Source organism: Pseudocercospora fijiensis (assembly GCF_000340215.1).
Source record: "Pseudocercospora fijiensis CIRAD86 unplaced genomic scaffold MYCFIscaffold_5, whole genome shotgun sequence".
NCBI classification, from domain to species: domain Eukaryota; kingdom Fungi; phylum Ascomycota; class Dothideomycetes; order Mycosphaerellales; family Mycosphaerellaceae; genus Pseudocercospora; species Pseudocercospora fijiensis.
In genome coordinates this window covers 3,080,993-3,103,484 of record NW_006921536.1, presented here as the reverse complement: position 1 = coordinate 3,103,484, position 22,492 = coordinate 3,080,993, and the positions used below count along the sequence as shown (strand labels likewise).

The following is a 22,492-nucleotide window of genomic DNA, read 5'->3' as shown; positions in this document are numbered from 1 at the left end:
GGTAGCGTAGCCGGCATTTTTAGTCCTTAGTACTTATAGAATTTTCGAATCCTACTTAGGCTACGTAGTTGTATAAAGGTACTTATATAACCTTAAATCTATAGACAATCAGCTAAGGGCACTAACTAATCAAAAGCATATATATATATAAGGCATTATAGTTTAGTTCGGAAACTGCACTCCTTAGGTATAAATTTCATCCTTTCGTTTACGGTTCAATTCCCTAACTGCTTAGTAGAATGTCTTTATCTAGATCTAGGTAGAACTCATCGATTTCCTTAGAAGTCCTCCTCCTTAAGAAGTTTATACACTTTCCTACCGAACTATTCGATAACATTAAGTACTAGGATAGCTCCTCCCTCGGTATCGGTACAGTATATAAAAGAGCTATAAGGCAGCTCTATAGAACGTTCTACTAGTTACTCGCTATACTAAGGCCGAATGCTAGTTCGTTCCTTAGAACTCTTAGTTATTTAGGAGATATAAAGGGTAGGGCAGGTAGTAACTTCGTATTATATAAGGAGGTAGAGGCTGCTATAGAAGAGGCCTTCAACCTATAGAAGATAGTAAAAGATATAGAGGTAGCTATAGGTCTAGGTACCTAGTTGAATTTCTAGTAGGTAGAGTATAAGGATATTTAGAGGGAGTATTAGGTAGAGTTGCGAAGGCAGGTATATAATATGCTCTAGAAAACAGGGATAGTGCCTATAACTATAACTATTAGGCTCTTCAACCTTCCTTATTTTTCCCTATTTTCTTTTTATAAAAATCTAAACTAATATAAATTAACCGGAATGTCTATCTTCTTTTAGTTCTTTAAAAAACCTAGCAGCGTAGCTAGCAGCGTAGCCGGCAGCGTAGCCGGTAGCGTAGCCGGCCTTTTTACTCCTTAGTACTAACGGGATTTTGGGAGACTTCTATTCCGTACGGCCAATAAAGTATACTGTACTATATATATATGCTTAGAGAGTATTTAGAGCGCGGTATACAGCGCCGTATAATAGCGGCTCATTTCGTATATAGAAAAGCTTGTAGACGACACTACGAATATCCTTCCTACTAGTACATCTATCCTATCTAGTACTATCTCGAATATAGACATTCTAGCCTTTTAGAATCTGATCGAGTGCTTTAAAATCCTTGTCTATAATCGTTATACGCTTCGCGTAGATAGCTATAAGGTTGACCGCTAAAATAGTATTAGCATAGTCCGAAAAGAGGTAGAAGAGAAACATACATTCGAAGATACGAACTAGGTAGGCTTCTATAGCCTCTTAAAGGGCGCCTATCGCGGAGGCTTAGAAGCGAAGGTCTATTCTGTAATCCTAGGCAATTTCGCGAATAAGTCGTTAGAAAGGAGTTTTGCGGATTAGGAGCTTAGAACTCTTCTAATACTGCCGAATCTTACGGAGGGCTACGGCTAAAGAAGGATTAGTAAAAAGACAGTAAGAATGCCGGCTACGCTGCCGGCTACGCTGCCGGCTACGCTACCGGCTATAAATAGGACTTACTTCCTAGGCGCTATCGACGCTTCGTACGATTGCTACTAGTAGTAGAAGCGCTAGTTGTCGTCTTGCGTAGAGCCTTGCCCGCCGTTGTCTTGCGCGGAGCCTTACCCGCCGTTGTCTTACGCGGAGCCTTGCTCGCGACGCCCTTTCTAGCACCGGAGCTAGCGGTAGCAGCAGCAGCTATCTTACGTTAATGTACTATGCTCGTTCTATTATTTCCGATCTTATTGCGACCCGTAGAAGCACTAGGTCCCTTCTTACGAGGCGTCGTAACTTAGTTAAGTAGACTCGCTATTATAAAAGTCGTCGAATTGAGGAAAAAAGTGCGTTACGAAGGTATACGAAGGCGCGCGCGGAGTAAGGGTATTACGGAGGTAGTAGATGTAGAGCGTAGAGGTATAGGTATCGATGCGAAGGTTGAATATAGCGGTAGTATCGCGGTATCGCTAGGCAACAGAGTAAGCTTCGCGCAAGCCTACATTATAGTAACGTTAGAGCAAGGAAAGAAGGTAGGTACGGCTAAAAAAGGCAGGCACGGCTAAAAAAGGCAGGTACGGCAGACTTTGAAATATAGCCGGCATATATAGCCGGCATAGTAATAGGCGAAAGCCTCCTTTTAATGAATAGCCGGCGTAATAATAGTATCCTACTATAGTATAGATATTCTTTAGTAATGCCTTTACTAGCTATAGTAATCTTATAAGTAACCTAGGCCTATTGCTAGTAAATATAAGAAATATCAGGTAGGCTATACTAAACAAGCTAGTCATTTAGCAGGAAAAGGCCTACTACCGTCTCTATATGCCGGCTACGAGTGCCGGCTACGAGTGCCGGCTATCGCTCTAAATTCAACTCCGCCCTATCTCGGAGGCTAAGGTACCGAGCGGAAACCCTATAGCTTATATTCACTCGGTTGTCGCGGAGCGCTTACAGGTAAGGTATTAGAAAAGAGTATAAAAAGTACGAGAAGAGTATCCTAGGATATAGGTCGTAAGTGAATAAGAGTAGCACGCCTAGTTATTTATATAGTACGTTACTCTATACGACTAAGAGCCTATATTATCTCGTGCTTCGCTTATAAGACCTCGACTCTACTAATATACTGTTATTCTCCTGCTCGGTCGCTATCTTAAATCTTCTTCGAGTTGCCGGACTTAGTGCGCATCTATAGCTATGCAATAGCGCTACGTATTATAGAGAATCAACTCCGCCGTATCTCGAAGGCTAAGGTACCGAGCGGAAATCCTATAGCTTATATTTACTCGGTTGTCGCGGAGCGATTATAGGTAAGGTATTAGAAAAGAGTATAAAAAGTACGATAAGAGCATCCTAGGATATAGGTCGTAAGTGAATAAGAGTAGCACGCCTAGTTATTTATATAGTACGTTACTCTATACGACTAAGAGCCTATATTATCTTGTGCTTCGCTTATAAGACCTCGACTCTACTAGTATACTATCGATCTCCTCCTCGGTCGCTAATACGCTATCTTAATTCTTCTTCGAGTTGCCGGACTTAGTACGTATCTGTAGCTATGCAATAGCGCTACGCATTATAGAGAATTTCTCGTTAAAGTTTCTCTCTCGTAGGCTTGCTATCTGCCTCGTAGTATAGAGGATCAAAGTGCTAATGCTAAAGAATCTCCTTATAGTTAGGATGCTAGGGCTCCTTAGGACCTTTGTGTTTTAGGTCTCAATAGAGACGTATTATAAACGTTCTATCGCCCTTTCGCTTACTACCCGCTAGGTCGCGATATGCGAAGAAACTAATCTAAATGTAGCTCGTCTCTATAAGAGCCGGGTGAATATAGAGCGCTAGGTTTCTACTTCGTACCTTAGATTTAGGGACGGCGCGGAGATAAAATCAGAAATGTGGCCGGTACCTATAGCCGGCAAAAGGATACGAAAATGGGCCTCCTCCTAGGTTAATCTAACGACTAAATACAATTTCCAACTAATCCGCTATAAACCGACGCCGAATTTTAGCTAGAAGCTGCATATCTTTATTTTAAAGAGTAACCCGCTTCGTATAGATAGTAAGGAGGTTTGAAAGCTTAAGCTCGGTTACGAGAAATGCCTCCGTAGCTTCCTAAAAAGCACCAATCGCCTTAGCCGTAAATCGCATACTAGACCGAAAATCTAATGTAATTTCTCGGACGAGTCGCTAGAAGGGAGTCTTAGGGATTAAAAGCTCGGTCCCTCTTTTGTTTTAGAAAAGCCGGATCTAGCGAAGGGCAATAGTACCTAGTTTAAAGCGCCGCTTCTTTATCGTCGAGTCCTGCCTTGTTCCCTTTCTTTTAATAGAAAGATAACTTTTCTTCGCGATAGTCTTCGTCCGCCTACTCTTTTTAGCCTTCTCCTATCTACCTATAGCCTTCTTGTTTTTCGGTACTATTTTCCGAGGAACCCCCTTCCTTCGTATATACTACGGAGAGCCTTACTCTTCCGATATCTCGTTCTCGCTACGGTCTCCCTATACTTAGCTTGCTTTACCCTTACCCTTTAGCCTCTAAAGATATTTATCTACGCGTTTAGGCGACGAGGGTATATCGGTAGGACCTAGAAAATTAATAAGCATATAATCGTAAGGAGACATTAATGCTTCTTGCCTTCTAGAATAAATAGTCTTCTATTAAACCGCCTTATTAGGTTATCGTTAGATTCGAATAAAGGATAGTAGCTTAAGGAAGGGGAGGCAGCCGGCTTAAGAAGGCCCGAAGAGCCGAATCCTTAAGGCATGTTTGTCTTTAAGAATATAGGGAAAGGGAAGAAGGAGAGGAAGAGCGAACAGAGAATTAGAAATAGTCCGTAGGTAAGCGGGGTCGGTTGCTATAGCAACTAGTCTGTTTGGGTCCTAGGAATTCGAAATACATTTCGGACATATACCGGCTATATACGCCGGCTATATTACCTTGTACGTAAACGCTTCGTCTCCTTAAAGCTACTCTAAGCTTATATACGTTTCCGCTTCTCGACCTAGTGTCGCCTTCTGCCTCCGCCCTCCTCCTCTTCGTTATCGCTAATTAGGGTTTCGCTTAGACTAAATTTCGTATTCTCTTCGCGCTCCTAGGTTTCTTCGATCTTAAGGTTTTCTAATTCCTCGATCAACTCCTTTAGTATAATCTTTAGTAACCTGCCTTAGCGATTCTAGTAGAGGAGATAGTATCGGAATACTATAATAGATTCGAAGGTAGTAGGCGAGTATGTTCGATTAAAGCGGCCCTAGTAACGAGCGATACTAAAAGACCTCTTATAGCCTATGCCTACGCTCGGGATAGCGAGGACGTCCCGAGCGACCGACGCTATCGTTAGAAACTTAGGCTCTAACCGCTACTATATAGCGAGAATATCGTCTCCGAATTCGTCTAGAAGACCGGTAAGATCTAGAGATTATTAGCCCTCTTTCTAAGCCTACGGGTTTGTACTTACTCGCGCGCCGATAGAGATCGAACTCTTCTTTATTCACTTTAGTAGTTGCTTCCTCTTCTGCCTCTACTTCCTACCTACGAAACAGGTATAATATCGGAGCCTTCTAAACCTTCTTTTTCTTTGTAGGAGCTGCATTTAGACTAGTTTCTTTCCGACGCTCGTAGAACATCTTTTCTAGAATAGTCTAGTAATGCTTCGGCTACACCTCGTCCGCCTTCTATTCCGGCCTCTGCTAGTATATATCCTTTTCTACCGGGTTAAGCAAGCACGTAACGCTATAGATATCCCCGAACGAGTTAAAGGTAGTACTGTAATATTTATGCAACTTAGTATAGGAGGTGTCTATAGCTTTCGTTATAGCTACTTTCTAGGGAACGCTCTTCCTAGCTAGCTTAGCTACGGTTTCCTCGAGCTCGTTAAAGAGCTAGTTGTAGTACGTAAAGATAAGGTAGATCGTCGGTCCTCGGGTTCTTCTAATCGTAGTAGTAACCTTCGCGTAATGCTTACTAATATCGACGAGATACTCTGCTTAGCGCTATTCGGCGGCGGTAAGGCTAAGCTACTTAATACCCTCGGAACTCTAATAGATCTCGAGAGCGGTACGTAAAGTATATCCCCTCGTAACTATATAGAAAGTCGAATCGAACCGGGTCTTAACGTCTTAGGTAAAACGGAGTAGGCGCTAAGGAGGCCGCTTTTGCTATCGCTTATTCTATGCGATATTCTAGGTATCGGTTTTAGGGCGCTCGATTAGGTTCTTTTAAATAGCCTCGAATCGGTTATATCTCTATAAGCTCGAGTTCGTATATATTACTAGACGACGAAGCTAGAGAAAAAGAGTTAGAACTATACTAGGTTGCCGGCTATAGGTGCCGGCTACGGATAAAAGTTATACCTTATATAAAACGAGAGCGAGGCTCTCTACCTTATCCCGTCTTATTGCTATAATGAGTTTCTCGACTTTCGACTTTGCTTTATCCTTATCTAGGATCTTCTATTGGTCGTCGTTTAATAGTGCAATTTTAAGCGTCTTAAAGAGGGCTCGGATCGCGATTTGAACTATATAAGCGAGGTAGGGAAACTTCTATAGGGATGCAACTAGCAACGACGTCGGCTCCGATTTAATAGGGCTAGGGCTATTAATAGGCTCCTCTTCATCGTTATTATCGTGCGTATTATCGTGCGTATCCGGAATCGTAGCGAGCTTAACATTCGGAAGATTAAGCTAGATTATAGACCTTGTAATCTCCTCTACGCACTCGACCCTATCGATACAATTAGTGATTTTAAAGATATATGCGAGTAAATTGTATATATAACGCCTTATATAATGTTCGATTATTACTAGCGTTGTCCGTAGTAATCGAGATCAGTTTCGTTGTTACGCTAACCCTATCTATTGCCGTATAGACAAGCTTCGCTATATCCTTACTAGTATAGGAACCTAGAATTTTAGGGAATCCGATTATAAGTTCCTAGAGTTTCTAATCCGAATTGATAAAGTATAGCATAATCGAGAGGAAGGAGGCTCTTATAGTCCGGCTTAACTAGCTATCGACAGCAATAGCTACTCGGCGAGTATTACGGAGGATCTCCCAAATGTCGTCTAACGCAGCCTCTTTGTTCTTTTCGAACATAATACGCTAGGTTGTCGCGCCGAGAAATGGGGGAGGGTAGTTTATAAGATATAGGTATGTCTTCTATATAGACTCCCTTTCGTAAAAGTCTTCCGGAAGACCGTTTGTAGCTAGCATTTCGTTTGCTAGTTGCTTAAAGTCTTCGGGGGAGAAATCGGTAGCCTTTAATCCTAGAGCTTCCTTAAGCGTAGCCTATAATAATTAGCTAGATCTCTACGGTTGATTTAGGTAGCCGGAATCTATAACCGGTAGCTATAGCCGGTAGCTATAGCCGGCATTTTAGAAGACATACCTCTTTCTAGAACGCTGTATCTATATCAACTCTCCTCTCTCCTTAAGATTCCCGACACCGTTTAGAATAGAGATAGTTCGTAGGCGATGAGTTCCTATCCCCTAGTTTCGGGTATTTTAAGATTGAACCGCAGAAGTTGCAGACAATTACTAGTTAACCTTTAAGTCGAGAAGTCGTATAACGGTGCAATGCCCCCTCTATAAAGAACTTCTAGAATGTGTCCGTTCGCTCCTTACTCCCCTATCGCATCGAGTACTTCCGGAGTTTATACTCCTTCGAACGTAAGTATAAAGGGAACTATATCTTATAGACCTATTGATTGAACTACTCTATATACTCGGGTTTCTAAAGATACGCCTAGCTAGCCTTTTCGAAGATTTCCGGGTTAATACTCGATGTTCTTATATCTCCGAACAACCTTCTACTTAGACTCCGTAAAGGTAAGGACTAGGTAGTAGTACCCTATAATGAATTCCTACTACTAGGATTCGGAGAGGATGAATCTAGCCCTAATCGTAGTCTAGGACTCGATAGGCTCGAAGGTAAGTATGCGACCTCCTCTCGACGTTGTCGCAATCTCGCTCGTATACTAGACTGTTTCGACTATCGTCTCGTTGTTACCCTTCCTAGTATAGCGCCTAGTGTATATACAATGTCGGTCGGCATGTTTTAAGGTTTCGTACGGTAAGGTAAGGACTTAGGAGTAGTAGATGTATACTAGTAGCTATAGAGAAACACCCTTTCTTTTATAGTATCGTATCGTTAGGAACAGCTAGGCAGTAAATAGCTAGCTACCTTTTTTTTTTGTTTCCTAGCTACCTAACTACTAGATTTTTTTTCCTAGCTACCCTAGCTAGCCTAACTACTAGAATTTCTTTCTTAGCTACCCTGACTACCTGAATTTTGCCTTCTATACGGCGGCTCTCTCCTACTAACGGAACCGAGCTACTGTACCTAACGAATCTAAGCTCGTTTTCAGTCTTAATCTATCCTCTTTCGGTATAAGACACTCGATAAGTAAATGCTTAGGCCGAGTCTGACTACGAAACCTAAGACTAACTAATAGCTCTATTAACTAATCCTGATCCTCGAACTCCTTCCGCTTCTTAGTAAAGATCTTAAAGAGCGCTCGAGCTTCTTCGGGTGCCTACGGAGTAGTCGAGATAAAGCCGTATCGCTAAAATAGGTAATCCTTCGGAGGCTTATATAGAGATTTAGAGAATTCTAACGCCAACCCATCCTACTAGTAGCTTAGATTCCGGATATAAGCCCTCTCTGCCTTAGTAAAGATTTTATATAGTAGTAGCACTCTGCCTTCGAGAAACGCTTTCTGTTTAACTATTAGTATCTACCGGCTACGAACGCCGGCTATATATGCCGAGCATAGAATAATTACCTATACCCCTTCCTCCTATAGTAACACTTCTACCGTCCCTAGATACCTAGCCCCGATCGCATTAATCGTAAGCTACTTTGCCTTTATAGACGTAAAGGCTTCGCTCTAATACTAATAAAGAAACTTCTACTCTATATCGAGGATATAAAGACGACTAGTCTCGATTCCAATCCTTGCTAGCTTTTCGTAGTAGCTTTGACTATGATTTTCTAGATTAATAGGACTTATACCTTAGCCCTTTACTAGTATCTCGTCTCTTTAACTGTGCTCGATCTACTCCTAGCGCTTATCGTCTATAGCGTTAGGCCCTAAGACTGCACCTGTTACTAGATCGACGTATAGTATCTCCTCGCTTTTTTTAGTTCCTTTATTCGCAGTATTAAGCTCTGTCGCGGCATCCTAAACTCTAGTATTGTTGTTCTTAGCTATCTAAATATCTCCGTTACTATCGGTCGTATCGATAGAGGTAGCGACTATAGGTCTGAATGCTATTAGTTAACGTATTAAAGAAAAATATGCCGGCTATAGCTGCCGGCTACGGCTGCCGGCTATAGCTGCTAGCTATAGCCGCTAGCTAGATTGACTTACGCTGCTAGAACTTTACGCTCGAAAACTAGCCGCAATTCTTTCCTCCTCTTAGCCTTCTCTTAGGTTGTCTTCTTATTCCAACCTTCACTTTTTTCTATAGGCGCTAGCTATCGATAGAATGCCTTATTCCGCGCCTTTCTTCTCTTATCCTTAGCTCTTTTATCCTTATCTATCTTATCCTTTCTCTCGCGGTCTCGTACGGAATTCTTCTTCGTAGAGTACTCCTCTTTAGTCTTACGCTTTTTAGTTAGACGCTTAGGCAAAACAAACTCGCGGTCTTTAGTTCTATCTTCTGTTTAGCGCGCGGCGCGCTTCTCTCTTACTATTGTAAGGGAAAGGGGCGGGGGCGCAGCGTATAGTAGTTGTTATCGGTATAGGTATAGAGGAAGAAGTTAAAAGTATAAGAATATCGCGAAGCCCTAATTGTTACCGCCTACGTAACGTTATATAGATGAGCTTTCGCAACTACGGCAACCACGCCCCGGCAATAGCAACTACGCCCTAGCAACGGCAACTACGCCCTAGCAACGGCAACCACGCCCTAGCAACGGTAATAAAGCGTAGTAAATACAACCTAGTAACTATTATAGCCGGCAATCGTGGCCGGCAGTCGAATAAGAGTGTCCTTATAGCAAAACCACGCCCTAGTAACGGCAACTACGCCCTAGCAACGGCAACTACGCCTAGTAAATGTAACAGAGTTACTATTATAGCCGGCAATCGTAGCCGGCAGTCGAATAAGAGTGTCCTTATAGTAAAACCAATACAGTCTCTAGTTTAAACCAGGAATCTATATGGTTCGAAAAAACCAAACCGGAACCAGGGAGCTAGTTCGCCGCTAAGAAACCAAACCATATACGTTTGGTGGTTCGGAAACCGAACCACTGCGGGGTCTAGTTATACTTCTAGTTCCAACCTTATCTCTATAGCTCTTTCTTATATATAGATCTAGCTCTTTCTATAATAGCTTAAATACTATTTAATCGTTGTTATTATTATCGTCGCTATACCGCCTATCTTGTCTAAACTAGTGCCGCCGCCGTTTAGGCCTAACCGTATACTATATAATATAATCGATGTCCGAGAGCAGCTATTTAATATACCGTAGGGGTTAACTTTCGAGCCTAAGCGCTTCGAGGTACTAAAGGGCTATATAAGTAACGTATATAAGGAGGCGAAGTCGCAAAGGACGAAGGATAGATTATAATAGTAGTCGTACTAGTATTGTCGTTATAGGCGCGATTAGTAGCGGAATAAGTCGCCCTCGGAGGGTATTCGCAAGGCTAAATATAATAAAGAGCCGTATAATGCTATAATACTAGTTATCTCGCACTTCCGGAGCAAAGAAGAGGCTAATCTATATAAAATTAGTATCCGCTATTACCGAGTCGACCCTTCTATAGTAGGTAATAACCTATACTGCTATAACCTAAAGTATATAGATATTAGGTCGGCTAGCAACGCCTTAAGGGTGTTGCTCGAGGAGTTAATAGAACAGCGTAAATTCAACGTTGCTAAGGTTATTAAATTTGTTAAAAATAGCCTAATAAAGGACGAGTTTAGTAAGATTAGTAGGCAGTATATAAAGGCTAGTACTATCGGTTAGTTAAAGATTAGGCCGGACTTAAAGAAGGTGCGTAGTACTAAGCGTAGAAATGCGAATATCTAGCTAGGCGACCTTCCTGCTATTCTTAATAGCCTTTGTAATAATATAGACGGCAAAGAGCTTAAATACTAGGTAATATCGAAGAGATTAAAGGGCAAGGAAGAGCGTAGTATTGTATTTCAGACCGACTAGCAGCGAGAGTTGTTAAATACTAAGGCAGGAGATATAAGTGCAGGTATTGTTATTATTACTATAGAAGGCAGGCGTATAACTAAGCTTCTAAGCTTGCGTTCTACAGTTCTTACGACTAACTTCAAAAATTTAAAACATTACTAACTTACATGCTATATAGTTGTTCTTACTAGACGCAACTTATAAGACTACCGACCTTAGCTAGAGCCTTTTTACTATATATGTTCGTAATAGGTTAGGGTACTAGTTGCTAGCAGGACATATGTTGCTAGAATCTTAGAAAGCTAAGCTAGTAGAAGCCGGTCTCCGAGTCCTTAAAGAGTAGTTACTACTATAGAATGCTATTATAGCTATAGTAGACGACTCGGCCTCTAAGTAGGCCGCAATTAACCTCTCTTAGAAGGAGAAACAGGTGCTTATCTACCTCTACTAGCGGCACGTTAAAGAGACCTTCCTTCGCTTATTTCTAGAGGCCTAATTTCTAGAGGTTGTTAAGCGATTCTACTACGCAATCTATTACGCCCGTAGCGCTAGCGAGGTTACTAACGACATAGTTTGGATCTAGGAGTAGTTACAAGAGAAGAAGCCTACAGACTGGCAAAACAAGGTCTAATATATACGCTATAATTAGAATAGTTAGACTTTACGAATATAGGCTACATAGGTACGGCTCTATAGTCTATTGTTGCTACAAATACGGACAACTTCGCCTCTCGAGGGCTATTACTATACTATTAAGTATAACCGGAACAAGCGGAACCTCGTGTTCTATAACCTCTATAGCACGATTCTCGAGGTTCTTAAGGTAGACGACAGGCTAGCTTATAAGGCACAACTCGCTAGCTATAGGGTTAGCAAAGGCATATAATACTAGTATAAAAAGCGCCTTCTAAGCTTCGAGAGTCTGTAATCGCTAGCGGCTTAAGATCGACTACGAGAATAGGTAGATATCGCTATTAAGATAGAAGCTAAGGCGGCGCCTATTTACAAGGGCATACTGCGCAGTTACGACTATATAACTCCGGCTTGTTGCAATTGCCTCTCGTAGTTTCAAACCCGCCTACCTTGTTACTATATTCTACGAGACTACCTATTTAATAGACTAGAAATTAGTAAGCTATAACAGCGACGATATATCGAGCTGTTTCTAGGCCTTAACGTAATATTTGCTTACAAATACTAGCGCGTTCTCGATACTTAGCAACTCGTAATCGAAGGTTACGAAGAAGACGCCGTTGCCTTAGCACAAACACCTTAATTAAGAGACCTTCGAGGCTACTTTAAGGAGGCAGTAGAAACGCTAAATCTAAAATATTAGCGCATAGTAGACGACCCTACTATTAACGCTTCTATAAAGGACTTATTCTACGCCTTCTACGTGCGGAAGGTTAAGGACTTCTCGGATAGTTACTACGCACTAAATGTTAACTATTTTATCGCTAATCTATAGGAAGTCCTATTTATAGGCGAGACTAAGCGACGGTAGACGACTTAACTACCTTCTAAACTAGCGACACTAACTCTAGCGATACTAACTCGCACTCAATTACTACTAACTACACTAGAAACGCACTATATCTATACTAATATAATACTGCGACCGTTACCTTCAAAACGGCGCGTTTAATCGTTACCTATTCGCTAACCTATATTCTTATTACTACCTCCGCTAGGTAACCTTACTCTAAGGCTAATTCCGCGCCTACCGCCGCCCTCCTTCGATACGCCGCGCCGCGAGACAACGCTAGAAACACAGTCCTTATAACCGCTCGATTTAGACGACATAGAAGAGGTAGATTTAATAGAAGACATAGAACCGCCGCCGCTAGTACGAGGTCTACCTACGCTACTAGGTACTTGCTATTTAACTAACTACTAGCATTAGGGTAAGCTATTATAGCTTTATATATACGGTATTCGCGAGATTAATAGCATTGCTATAGACGACCGCTACTTTGCAGATTCCGGCCTCTCGTCCTTTAACGAGCTTCTTATCTTCTATAACGTAGACTAGTACACTATAGACAGGACAATAAGCTATATCCGAGACGAGGATTATAAACGAGCGAATAGGCGACTAAATAGATAAACAATAGACGACTCGGAAGACGACGCCGCTAATAACTTGCCTAGCGACGAGCGAGTTAGACGAGAGATAAGAGGTTTAAGAATATATAGTAATCGCTAGTTAACCGCTAGTAAGCTAGTAATACGTACGAGACTACGTACTAAGTAATAACGAGGTCGAAGAGATAGCTATTAGCGTAGATAAGCCTTCCGCTATAGTCGTAGAAGGCGGTAAAGGCAATAATAGTATTCTATAGCAATAGTGTGTATTTAATCTTAGTCTATATATTAGTCTATAATAGTCTCTTCTACTATAAAAGCGCCGCTTCTATAATAGTTAAATAGCCGCTTTAACAATAGTTAACCGATAGGCTCGAGAGAGGCGCCCTTCTTAACCTAATCCGTTACTACGCCGAGTAGTTCTAAATAGCACTAAACTAGAGGATTGCGGGTAGCTTATTGCCTAGTAAACGCTAGTAAAAGACTATGCCCCTAACTCCGCTCTAGGTTTAGCTAAAACTCCTAACATCTAAGAGTAACCCTACCATGCAACAAGCATCCTAAGACCTGCAAACAAACGAAGGTGCATCGTGAGGATTTGCTAAAAGGGCTTAGGGCAAGTCTTGCAGGGGTCCGCGCTCAATCAAGGTTGGTGGAGCCCGACTGAGGCTCAAACGGTTATTCTTGGAAGTCTGCCACATCACCGCTCGGAGAACTCTCCGAAGTCACCTACTAGCGGCTATCTCACAAGCAGTACCGCGAACGCCAAACAGCTGACCGGGAAACCCTATTACAGCATGACCAAAGCCTAGTAGAAGGCGTAGAGGCGGTCGATCGTGTCAGCAATTCCTACAGTATTCCGTGATGTGCACATTGAAAGGCCGAGTAACCTTCCATGGTTGGTTGCCACATCCACGTTGCAAAAGGTTCATCAAGCAGGGCTGACAATGACTGGCATTACAGATCGCTCGTTTGAGTAAAGAGGAGCAACAGGCTCGTGCTCGTTTCTTCAACAAGCCCGAGGAGTAGCGTGTGGAATTCCTGATGACTGCGTCGCACCTCACATTGAATCGCAAGCAAACCTCAAGGCACCCCACCGCAATCCAACTCTTCAACTTTCCGAGCAAGGCAGAAGCATTGAGTATCCAAGTATATTAATGATGACGACCTGGAACGTGTACACGCAAAGCACTTCGAAGCTTGTTGGAGAGCCGAGATATTGGATCGGCAAAGTGCAGCTAGGCGTTTACACGGGCCTTGCCCGCTAGCATATCTGGACTGGCGTGTAATCCTTCCGATCATGCATACATCCCCTGGTTCTCTGAAGCACGAGGTGACGAGAAAACGATTCTTTCAACAGCAGGTAACGTTATCCTTGCTCCCGTGTCTATGACAGGTGAAGCCTTTCGCAGGGTGGGTCCAAGACAATCCTCTATCGAGTCAACTCGCTCGCTGGGTGTCGGCACCGACGGGTAATTCAACGCAGCCACGAGCCTCGAGGCCGAACCGCATAGTCGAAGTATCATGAACGTGCTGAGAATTGGCACAGCCGCTATATATGGACGCTCCCTTGCGACACGCACGCCTCCAGATTGTCCGGTGGTAGGACTAAAAGAGAAGCAGTGTCTCCTTGCGCACCTTTTCCTACCTTCTGTGCTGCTTCATGCTTTTCGCTTAGGTTTCATTTCCATTTCGCTGTAATTCTTCTTCTAGAAGCAATATGCCTTCGGCTCTCCAGCTGTTCCTAGCTGGTACGGCCTTCTTCGCCTCAGCATTTGCTGCTCCAGCGCCAGTTCCTCGAGGCGACGACACGAACGGTGCAACATATAATAACACTGGCAACGGACCTATCAGTGACTCCGAAGCACAACAACACTACCCTTCTACACAGCCTCACGGCGGTCCAGGCGCAAGTCACTACTCTTCAGCAGCATGGATTCCACACGGCCAGGACTTGAAGCCATCTCTTTCACAACAACAGACAAATGGTAATAGTAATTGGGGAACATTTGGAGCACCGAAGCTTCCACCTTTTCTTTCTGGAGGACCAATGCCAGGTGGATTCCCATGGGGAGGACGAACAGCGAAAGGTACAAATCAATACACCGATATGCCTAACACTGGTGTGACGAGACATTATGACTTCACGATCAGCGCTATGACGATCGCACCAGACGGTGTGGAGAAGCACGGAGCAGTGGTCAATGGTCAATTCCCAGGCCCGAAGATCGAGGCAAATTGGGGAGACTGGATCGAGGTGACTGTACACAACGCGCTCAACGAAGGCACAGCTTTGCACTGGCATGGTCTGCTTCAGAAGGAGACTCAATGGATGGATGGCGTTCCAGGCGTCGACCAATGCCCTATTGCTCCAGGCTCAACTTTCACATACCGTTTCCGCGCGGATCTTTATGGTAAGCCTATGATCGAGATGCGTTGTATGAGCAATTGCTGACTTTAGTTCGTTGCAGGCACAACTTGGTACCATTCCCACTACTCTGCCCAATTAGCCGCCGGAATTTTCGGTCCACTCGTCATCTACGGACCACACGACAACATCAAGTATGACGAGGATCTTGGTCCGGTTATGGTCAATGATTGGTTCCACCAAGACTGGTTCAGCCTCGTGGAAACAGTCATGGCTCCAGCATCGCAGAACCTCTTCCCACCGCTTTCCAACAATGTTCTCATCAACGGAAAGATGAACTACCCCTGCCAGAACGCCACCGCAGGCACAAAGTGCACGCCCAACGCCGGTGTCTCCAAGTTCAAGTTCCAGTCTGGCAAGACCTATCGCCTCCGATTGATCAACGCTGGAGCTGAGGGCTTGCAAAAGTTCTCGATCGACAACCACCAAATGACTGTCTTCGCCAACGACTTCGTCCCAATCGTTCCATACACCACCAACGTCGTCACTCTAGGTGTCGGCCAGCGCAGCGACGTGATCGTCAAAGCCACCGGCAAGCCAACAGACGCCGTCTGGATGCGAGCAGACCTCGGACCAGGTTTTCGCGAAGGTGGCTGCTCTCTTCCCGACGGTATCTCCTCACAAGGTGTCGCAGCAATCTACTACGAAAATGCAAACCAAACAGCAGTCCCAACAACATCATCGACCGTTCCAACTTCCGTTCTCACAACATGCAACAACGACCCTCTCAGCTCAACCGTCCCATACTACAGCATCGCACCTCAAACTCCCGACCTCGTCCAAGAAGTCGCCATCACTTTCCAATCCAACGGCACCCACAACCTCTTCTACATGAACAACTCCACTTTCCGCGCCAACTACAATGACCCCGTCCTCCTCGACGCAAAACTCGGCCACAAAACGTTTCCAGCGGAATACAACGTCTACAACCTCGGAAACGCGAAGAACATCCGTCTCATCATCTACAACCACGCACAAACCGGCTCTCACCCAATGCACTTACACGGCCACAATTACCACGTGTTAGCAGAAGGGTTCGGGACGTGGGATGGCTCCATCGTGAATGCTGGAAACCCTCAACGCCGTGATGTCCAACTTCTTCAGAATGCTCCGTCGCCGGATAACCCAGCTTATATTGTGATTCAGTACGAGGCTGATAATCCTGGTACTTGGCCGTTGCATTGCCATATTGCGTGGCATGTGTCCGGTGGACTTTACATTAATCTTTTGGAGCGACCTGATGAGATCAAGAAACAAATGCAGATTCCTGGGATTATGGCGCAGACTTGTAGGGATTGGTCAGCGTGGAGTGGACATAATGTTGTAGAGGAGATTGATTCGGGGCTGTAGACGAACAAAACAGTCAGAAAAAGGTTGAAACAGGACTACGAATAGATGGGAGGACTTTTTTTATGACTTTTTGGGAGTTGAGTTGAGCAAGCATGCGTGCTTTTTTTGTCTTTCTTTGCATATTTGGATCAAAAGATACCCAAAGGCTTGTTTTTTGCTTTGTTAACACTACTACTACCTGCAGAAATTTCCACTTCGCTTCCTGATATATAAAGCTATACTATACTTTTCGATTCTCTAATAATGTTATGAGACATGCGCAGGAGAATCATATCGCTTTCTTTCCATTTTAATCGAATTACGCCTTGTGTGGTAACAAGACGGAACATCAGGACGGCAGGACAGCCATTCTCTGCTTCTGCCGAGTAACGCTTAGCCTTCTGAGAGCGTGCCCATGATCAATGAGGTCGCTTCATCCACTCTAGGATGTCACGATCAATTGATACAGCTTATGATTCTCAAGCATAATGTCGAACGGCCTTGAATAGCTATTGGTCTGCCAGAAAGCAAGCGTAGGCCACGGCCACGATTACTATCGAGCCAAGACATGCAGCCTGAGGCTCCAACACGTGAGCGTCTGAAAGGAGACAGCGGCCGGTGTTTCCTTTACTTCGGTAGCCAGCATCTCCATGAGCATGAGTGCTACCCACGATGCCACCACAAAGCAGAGGCAAAGGAACGCCTCCGAAGCCACTAGCAGTGCCAACGGGCTTTCAGTCCAAGTCGACTCCGAACCTGCCCACCCTTCGTTCGCTTGAGAAAAAGCATGATACTGCCAATGGTGCGCCGGCGACACTGCATCCAGACCATGCCATAACTATATTACCCGACATCTCTGGCGACAATATCAGCTCGCCGTCTGAGCCTGCCTCTATCGATCATTTCTCCCTAGACTCAGCCCACGAACCACCGTCACTATCACCAGCATCTACAGATGAGGAGTCCGCGGAAGAAGAAGACGGGCACGTCCCAAATCTCCCAACAACGCCAATATACCATCAGTACTCCAGAAGCTACACTCATCTCGCCCCTTCCGCCTTCGCCCCTCCGTTCTACAATCGGCCGCCTACGCCGTTGCCGCCTTCCCCATCCTTGACATCACTGTTGAGGCCTCTCACAGCGCAGAACAGCAGACCTACCACGCCAGACCCTTCCAGCGATGAAGGCACAGCGCATACTCGTGGTGATGTGACGGGCACACAAACACCAAATTCCGCCGCTGCCTCGACACTAACGAGCACCTTCCGCTCTGCCAAGCCGATTCCTCGCGCGAGCCCCCGTGTGCCTACTTACGAGTACTACGGCTTCACACTCTACTTGACCAGTAGCTTGGCGTTCATTGTGTATCTGCTGTGGAGCTTTTTGCCGTCTCCATTCCTGCACCAGCTGGGCATTTACTACTACCCCAACCGATGGTGGGCTCTAGCAGTTCCCGCCTGGACGGTCATGCTTGTCGTCTACATTTATGTCGCTCTGGCCTCCTACAATATCGGATATTTGACTCTGCCTCTCAAGAGTGTGGAATGTCTTGTTGATGAGGCAGCCAATGTGGCTGTTGTAGACGCAAACGGCAAGATTATGCGTGGGGCGCAAGCCAGTTGGAAGAATGACATTGATACGACCAAGTACAAAGGAAGTCACGCCCACAAGAGCAGTATCGGAAAGAAAGCTGGTGGCAAAGGCAGGAATGCACACAGCAGGCAATCGAGCATCACAAAAGTACAGCCGCTCAGCCCGGAGCTCGATTGGCGTAATTTGTGGAATGAAGGGACTGACGCAGTGATGGACATACCAATTGGAGGCGTTTGCGAGATTCTGTACGGCGCTGACGATGATTACGATACCCACTTTGAGCATATTGATTGAGCACTCCAATGAAATTTACAGGCACAAGGCTACTGGTTCTAATATGGCTGTACAGTGTAGGCGGCTCTGCGTGGTGCCTACAAAGTGCGAGCGAAGCTTCCGCCTTATGCTTCGTACCGCCTGAACACACAGCCGCGGTCCCGTTTCTGTCGTAGCGCGGCACTCTTATTCGGTCGTAGCGAGACTCTCTTGTTCGGTCGACTTGTATTGCGCTTGATCGCTAGCGCTATCGTTACTGTTATAGCAGTATCTCTATTAGGATGCGAGAGGTTTGCCATAGCGGTATCTTGAGGATGCGAGAGGTTTGCTTAAGGTTGTCTTTAGATGCCGAGTTCTACCGTGGTCATGATATCTTCCTCGCGCCTCCTTCATATCTGCTTCGGCTTCGCACGCCATCTCAACCTGCACTACGCTGCAATGCGCAATCACTTAAAACATTTCAGAGAGGCACAGCTGCTCCTGGGCGAATCATTCGGGAAACAAGCACACTTCTAAGACCTGCGACTCGAGTAATGCACCGCGGCGGTTCTTCGGGTCATCCCATCCTCCTCCTTTGAGCGGTCAGAGCAGAGCATCACACTTGTATTCCTGGCAGGGCGGCTCAGTTTTGCCCATAGTTTCCCTCCTAATAAGGCATTAGCAACGTGCTACCCGTCTTTGCTACACGACAGCTCGGTTGCCGCATCATACCCGAGCGGCGAGCCTACCTCGCACCGAGATTGAGATTCGGGATAGCATCTATGAGGACTGATGGTCGACGCTATGGGTGATATATACACTGCTATCCTCCCTCGCTCATCGCACCTTCCTTGCATATGAACGCCTTCCTCCATTCACAATGCACCTTCCTCCACCCACAATGGCCCCCATGTCAGGGACAAGTAGCGCGAATCGAGACCGTGCTGATTCCAAGCCCTTGCCTGCAGTTTTGCTCATTCCCGGAGCTTTCTCGACAATCCCTATTGTAAGTATCGGAAAGAACAGCCACCTGGGAGATATCAGCTCCTGCCATACAGGGGAACATCAAACATTTGACAATTTTCTCCAGTATGATCCCATAGTTACCGGCCTTCGAGCCCATGGGTACGAAGTCTTCGCCTTCGACGTCCCCACAGCATCCCGAAAGCCTGGCGAGCGCCCTAATACCTTGTACGAAGATGTTTCGTTCTTTTCCGGTATCCTCACAACCCTCTGCGATCTTGGCAAAGATGTGGTGGTCGTTGGACATTCGTACGCCGGTCTCATTCTGACAGCATGCGGTCGTGGCCTGACCACGAAGCGAGAGAGAAATGGTTGCCGAACGGGCGTGCCAGGCGAAGGACGAGTGATAGGGCTGGTGTATCTTGCCGCATATGTTCCCAGGGTGGGACAAAGCATGATCAATATCAACGAAGAAATGGAGTTGCAGTTCGACTCTGTTGATGCGGATGTGAGTTTCATTCCCACCCACCCACAACAACATTTTCCTTGTACTGATCTTGAGTCTGCAGGGACCATTTCTATACCATTCCGACCTAGTCACCTCAGCTCGAACGACTTTCTCAGATCTTCCGGAAGCAGACGCCATGGCGATCGCTGAGCAGTTTAGATTTCAGTCATACTTGTCGATCACCAACGAAACAGAGCATGCTGGGTACGTGGATGTGGATAAGGTTGTGTTCATCATTCCGGCTGAGGACATTCCACTTCCTCCTAGAGTGCAGAAGAGGATGGCTGAGACAGTGAGGAAAGCGAGACCGGGAGGTGATGTTAGTGTCTATGAGGTGAAGGCTGGGCATGGAGCACCGTTTACGAGACCGGATTTGGTTATACCTCTTGTTGTGGATGTGCTCAGGAAGGAGTTTTGATGCGTGTTTGAGATACAGCAGTCTTAAGCAGCCAACAATGTCTTGGCGCTGAATCTTCGCGTCGCGTATGCCATGTTTCGTGTTTTTTTCTATATCTCTGCCCGTTCACCTATTCGCATATGCAAGTCGTCCAGAACATCGATAGCTTTGCAATGAGCGGTCCGGTCTATTGTCTGTCCTTGACTCTTTATTCCTGCCCCTTGTGTGGCTCGAGTCACTCACCGAGCTCTTGCTTCTGCTCGGACGTCGACCACACTTCAAAAGAGCGCTTTGCAATGACGGCCATACTGATCCGCTCGATTTCTGCTTCATCACCTGTCATCCAGAACTGCCACCCGGATCGTCACCTGGAATATGGGTGCCTGGACGCTCGGAAATGCCGCATGGCGGAGCATGCTTAGCAAAGTTAGCATCCACCTCACACCTCCGAGACCCGCAGCTTCGCCATATCGAATACTGCTGCCTACACAAGCCATTGGCTCCTTTGCGACGATGACGGCGGTGGCCATGGTCGGGAATGAATGGTACAGCACAAAGACATCTAGGGAGACACTCACGCACCATCCCCCTTCAGGGAGTCCAAGGCGGTATGGCCAATCAGATTCGAGCCATGTGGACCTCGCATTCGCAGATAAACCTCTCGTATCCCTGCTTCAAGTATCGGAGCTGAGAATATCATCAAGATGTATTCTCATTTCGTGCTGAGTGCTCACAGCTCGATACCCGGACCATACATTTTATTCTCCCTTTCAAGCTGTACCAGTGGCCACGCCAGTCTTCCACTACTCCTTAGCTGAAGACATTCACCATCAGATCTGAACCTTTCTGTGGCCGTTACATTCGGGGACCGCGATAGCCTGTATTTAATTGACACAACGGCAAATTGACGTTACCGGAACGATGGCTTTGTCGAAAGAAGTGGAAGCCACGCAGAACAGCTCACGCCACCAAGACCGAGACGATCTTTCGGATGCTGCTTCATCACGAGCTGAGGAGCAGACACTCCATGGAGACGACCTTCCCTCTTATGAAGATGCACAGCCAGATGGTGCAAGCAAAGGTCTCCCTAGAGAGAAGGACGTCCAGGCCGATGCTACTAGCAAAGACCTCGCTAAAGAAAAGAATGCCAATGGGGAGCCGATCGGTCCCACGGCATCTGCTCCATTCAATTTTCCCAATGCCGAGCTCCCGACATACACACTGGCCGCAGCGAATGCCATCAACAAGCCATTGGCAATACCCCAAGTGTCACCTGGTCCGAGCGCTCCACTCCTCGCTGCCTATCCCACCAATCTGATCAACTATGGAATTCCTCCAGACTCATGGTACAGTTTCCTAAACACCACATCCGCCTTTCTCTCCGCCAATGTCTCTAAGCAAGCCCTTCATCATGCCGCAGACGTGGGCCATGCTATGGGCGACTTCCAGAAGCAGTATGCGAACCATGTGAAGAAGAGTGTGAAAGCCATGGGCAAGTCAGCAAAGTCTTTCAATCCTTTTGGTGTCTTTGGTGGCTTCGTCGGCCTAACCGTCGGCGCTGCTTCTCATGTTGTCGGTAGCGTTATGAGCGCTCCGTTTTCAGCCATGAAGAAACCTCAGACTCCACGCCAACGCGCTCTGGCATATCTGGCTACAGCCAATCTGCCTACACAAGCCATTGGCTCCTTTGCGACGATGACGGCGGTGGCCATGGTCGGGAATGAATGGTACAGCACAAAGACATCTAGGGAGACACTCACGCACCACATAGCTGTTGAATACTGAATATTCAAGATTCACTGCTCGTATTCAGATTCACTAATGAATGTTAGTGAATATTCATATTCAATTTATATTCAAATACAATCTCAGCGACAGTGAGGGCAGTAGTAACGCTTAGGGTTAAGAAGGAGGGTGTTCTATAGCTATTTATATAACTCGTCGTTGTCTTCCGCTTCTATACTTAGTTATAGTATATCTACTAGTAAATCCGCTACGCTAGTACGTTGCTATTACTTAGAACACTCGCTTATTCGGATGCTATTGCTATTAAGAGAGGCTCGGTCCTATAAAACCGTACGTCTACTACTACTAAAGGTACGCTCGGACTCTACGGATATAGCGAAGGCGGACAATAAGTCGATAGCTAGTTACGAGAGCGTTAGATAGGCCGTCCGTTACATAGGCAGGTACTACTATTTAAGTAGACTTATATAGATTAGTTAGCTTATCCGCTTATCGGTACTAACTTATAGCAGCTTAATAGGCGTAGCGGCAATAAAGGACTCGAAGTAATTAATATTAGTCG

At 45.5% G+C, this 22,492-nt stretch overlaps 5 protein-coding genes across 5 annotated transcripts; 4 read left to right on the top strand and 1 right to left on the bottom strand.

The window, feature by feature from the left end:
- Positions 1–14,322: 14,322 nt before the first annotated feature.
- MYCFIDRAFT_56412 (uncharacterized protein) lies at positions 14,323–16,492 on the top strand (the record flags this gene model as incomplete). Its single annotated transcript, XM_007928868.1, has 2 exons — positions 14,323–15,128; positions 15,186–16,492. Exons 1-2 carry the CDS (start codon positions 14,435–14,437, stop codon positions 16,490–16,492), a joined length of 2,001 nt encoding a protein of 666 aa, XP_007927059.1. The 5' UTR covers positions 14,323–14,434.
- A 1,029-nt stretch (positions 16,493–17,521) lies between these two features.
- Positions 17,522–18,325, top strand: MYCFIDRAFT_100519 (uncharacterized protein; the record flags this gene model as incomplete). Its single annotated transcript, XM_007929367.1, has 2 exons — positions 17,522–18,074; positions 18,162–18,325. Coding segments are annotated over 2 exons (717 nt in total), but the record flags the coding sequence as incomplete, so codon positions are not given.
- Positions 18,326–18,678: 353 nt separating this feature from the next.
- On the bottom strand, positions 18,679–19,191 carry MYCFIDRAFT_175675 (uncharacterized protein; the record flags this gene model as incomplete). The annotated part of the gene is made up of 6 exons (XM_007929366.1): positions 18,679–18,721; positions 18,750–18,765; positions 18,810–18,849; positions 18,877–18,958; positions 19,003–19,029; positions 19,073–19,191. 6 exons carry the CDS (start codon positions 19,189–19,191, stop codon positions 18,679–18,681), a joined length of 327 nt encoding a protein of 108 aa, XP_007927557.1.
- Positions 18,992–20,298, top strand: MYCFIDRAFT_56415 (uncharacterized protein). Its single transcript, XM_007928869.1, has 3 exons — positions 18,992–19,322; positions 19,407–19,787; positions 19,849–20,298. The coding sequence occupies exons 1-3, from the start codon at positions 19,197–19,199 to the stop codon at positions 20,203–20,205; spliced, it is 864 nt and encodes a 287-aa protein (XP_007927060.1). The 5' UTR covers positions 18,992–19,196; the 3' UTR covers positions 20,206–20,298.
- An 807-nt stretch (positions 20,299–21,105) lies between these two features.
- MYCFIDRAFT_77585 (uncharacterized protein) lies at positions 21,106–21,969 on the top strand (the record flags this gene model as incomplete). The annotated part of the gene is made up of 1 exon (XM_007928934.1): positions 21,106–21,969. One exon carries the CDS (start codon positions 21,106–21,108, stop codon positions 21,967–21,969), a length of 864 nt encoding a protein of 287 aa, XP_007927125.1.
- Between the last annotated feature and the right edge of the window lie 523 nt (positions 21,970–22,492).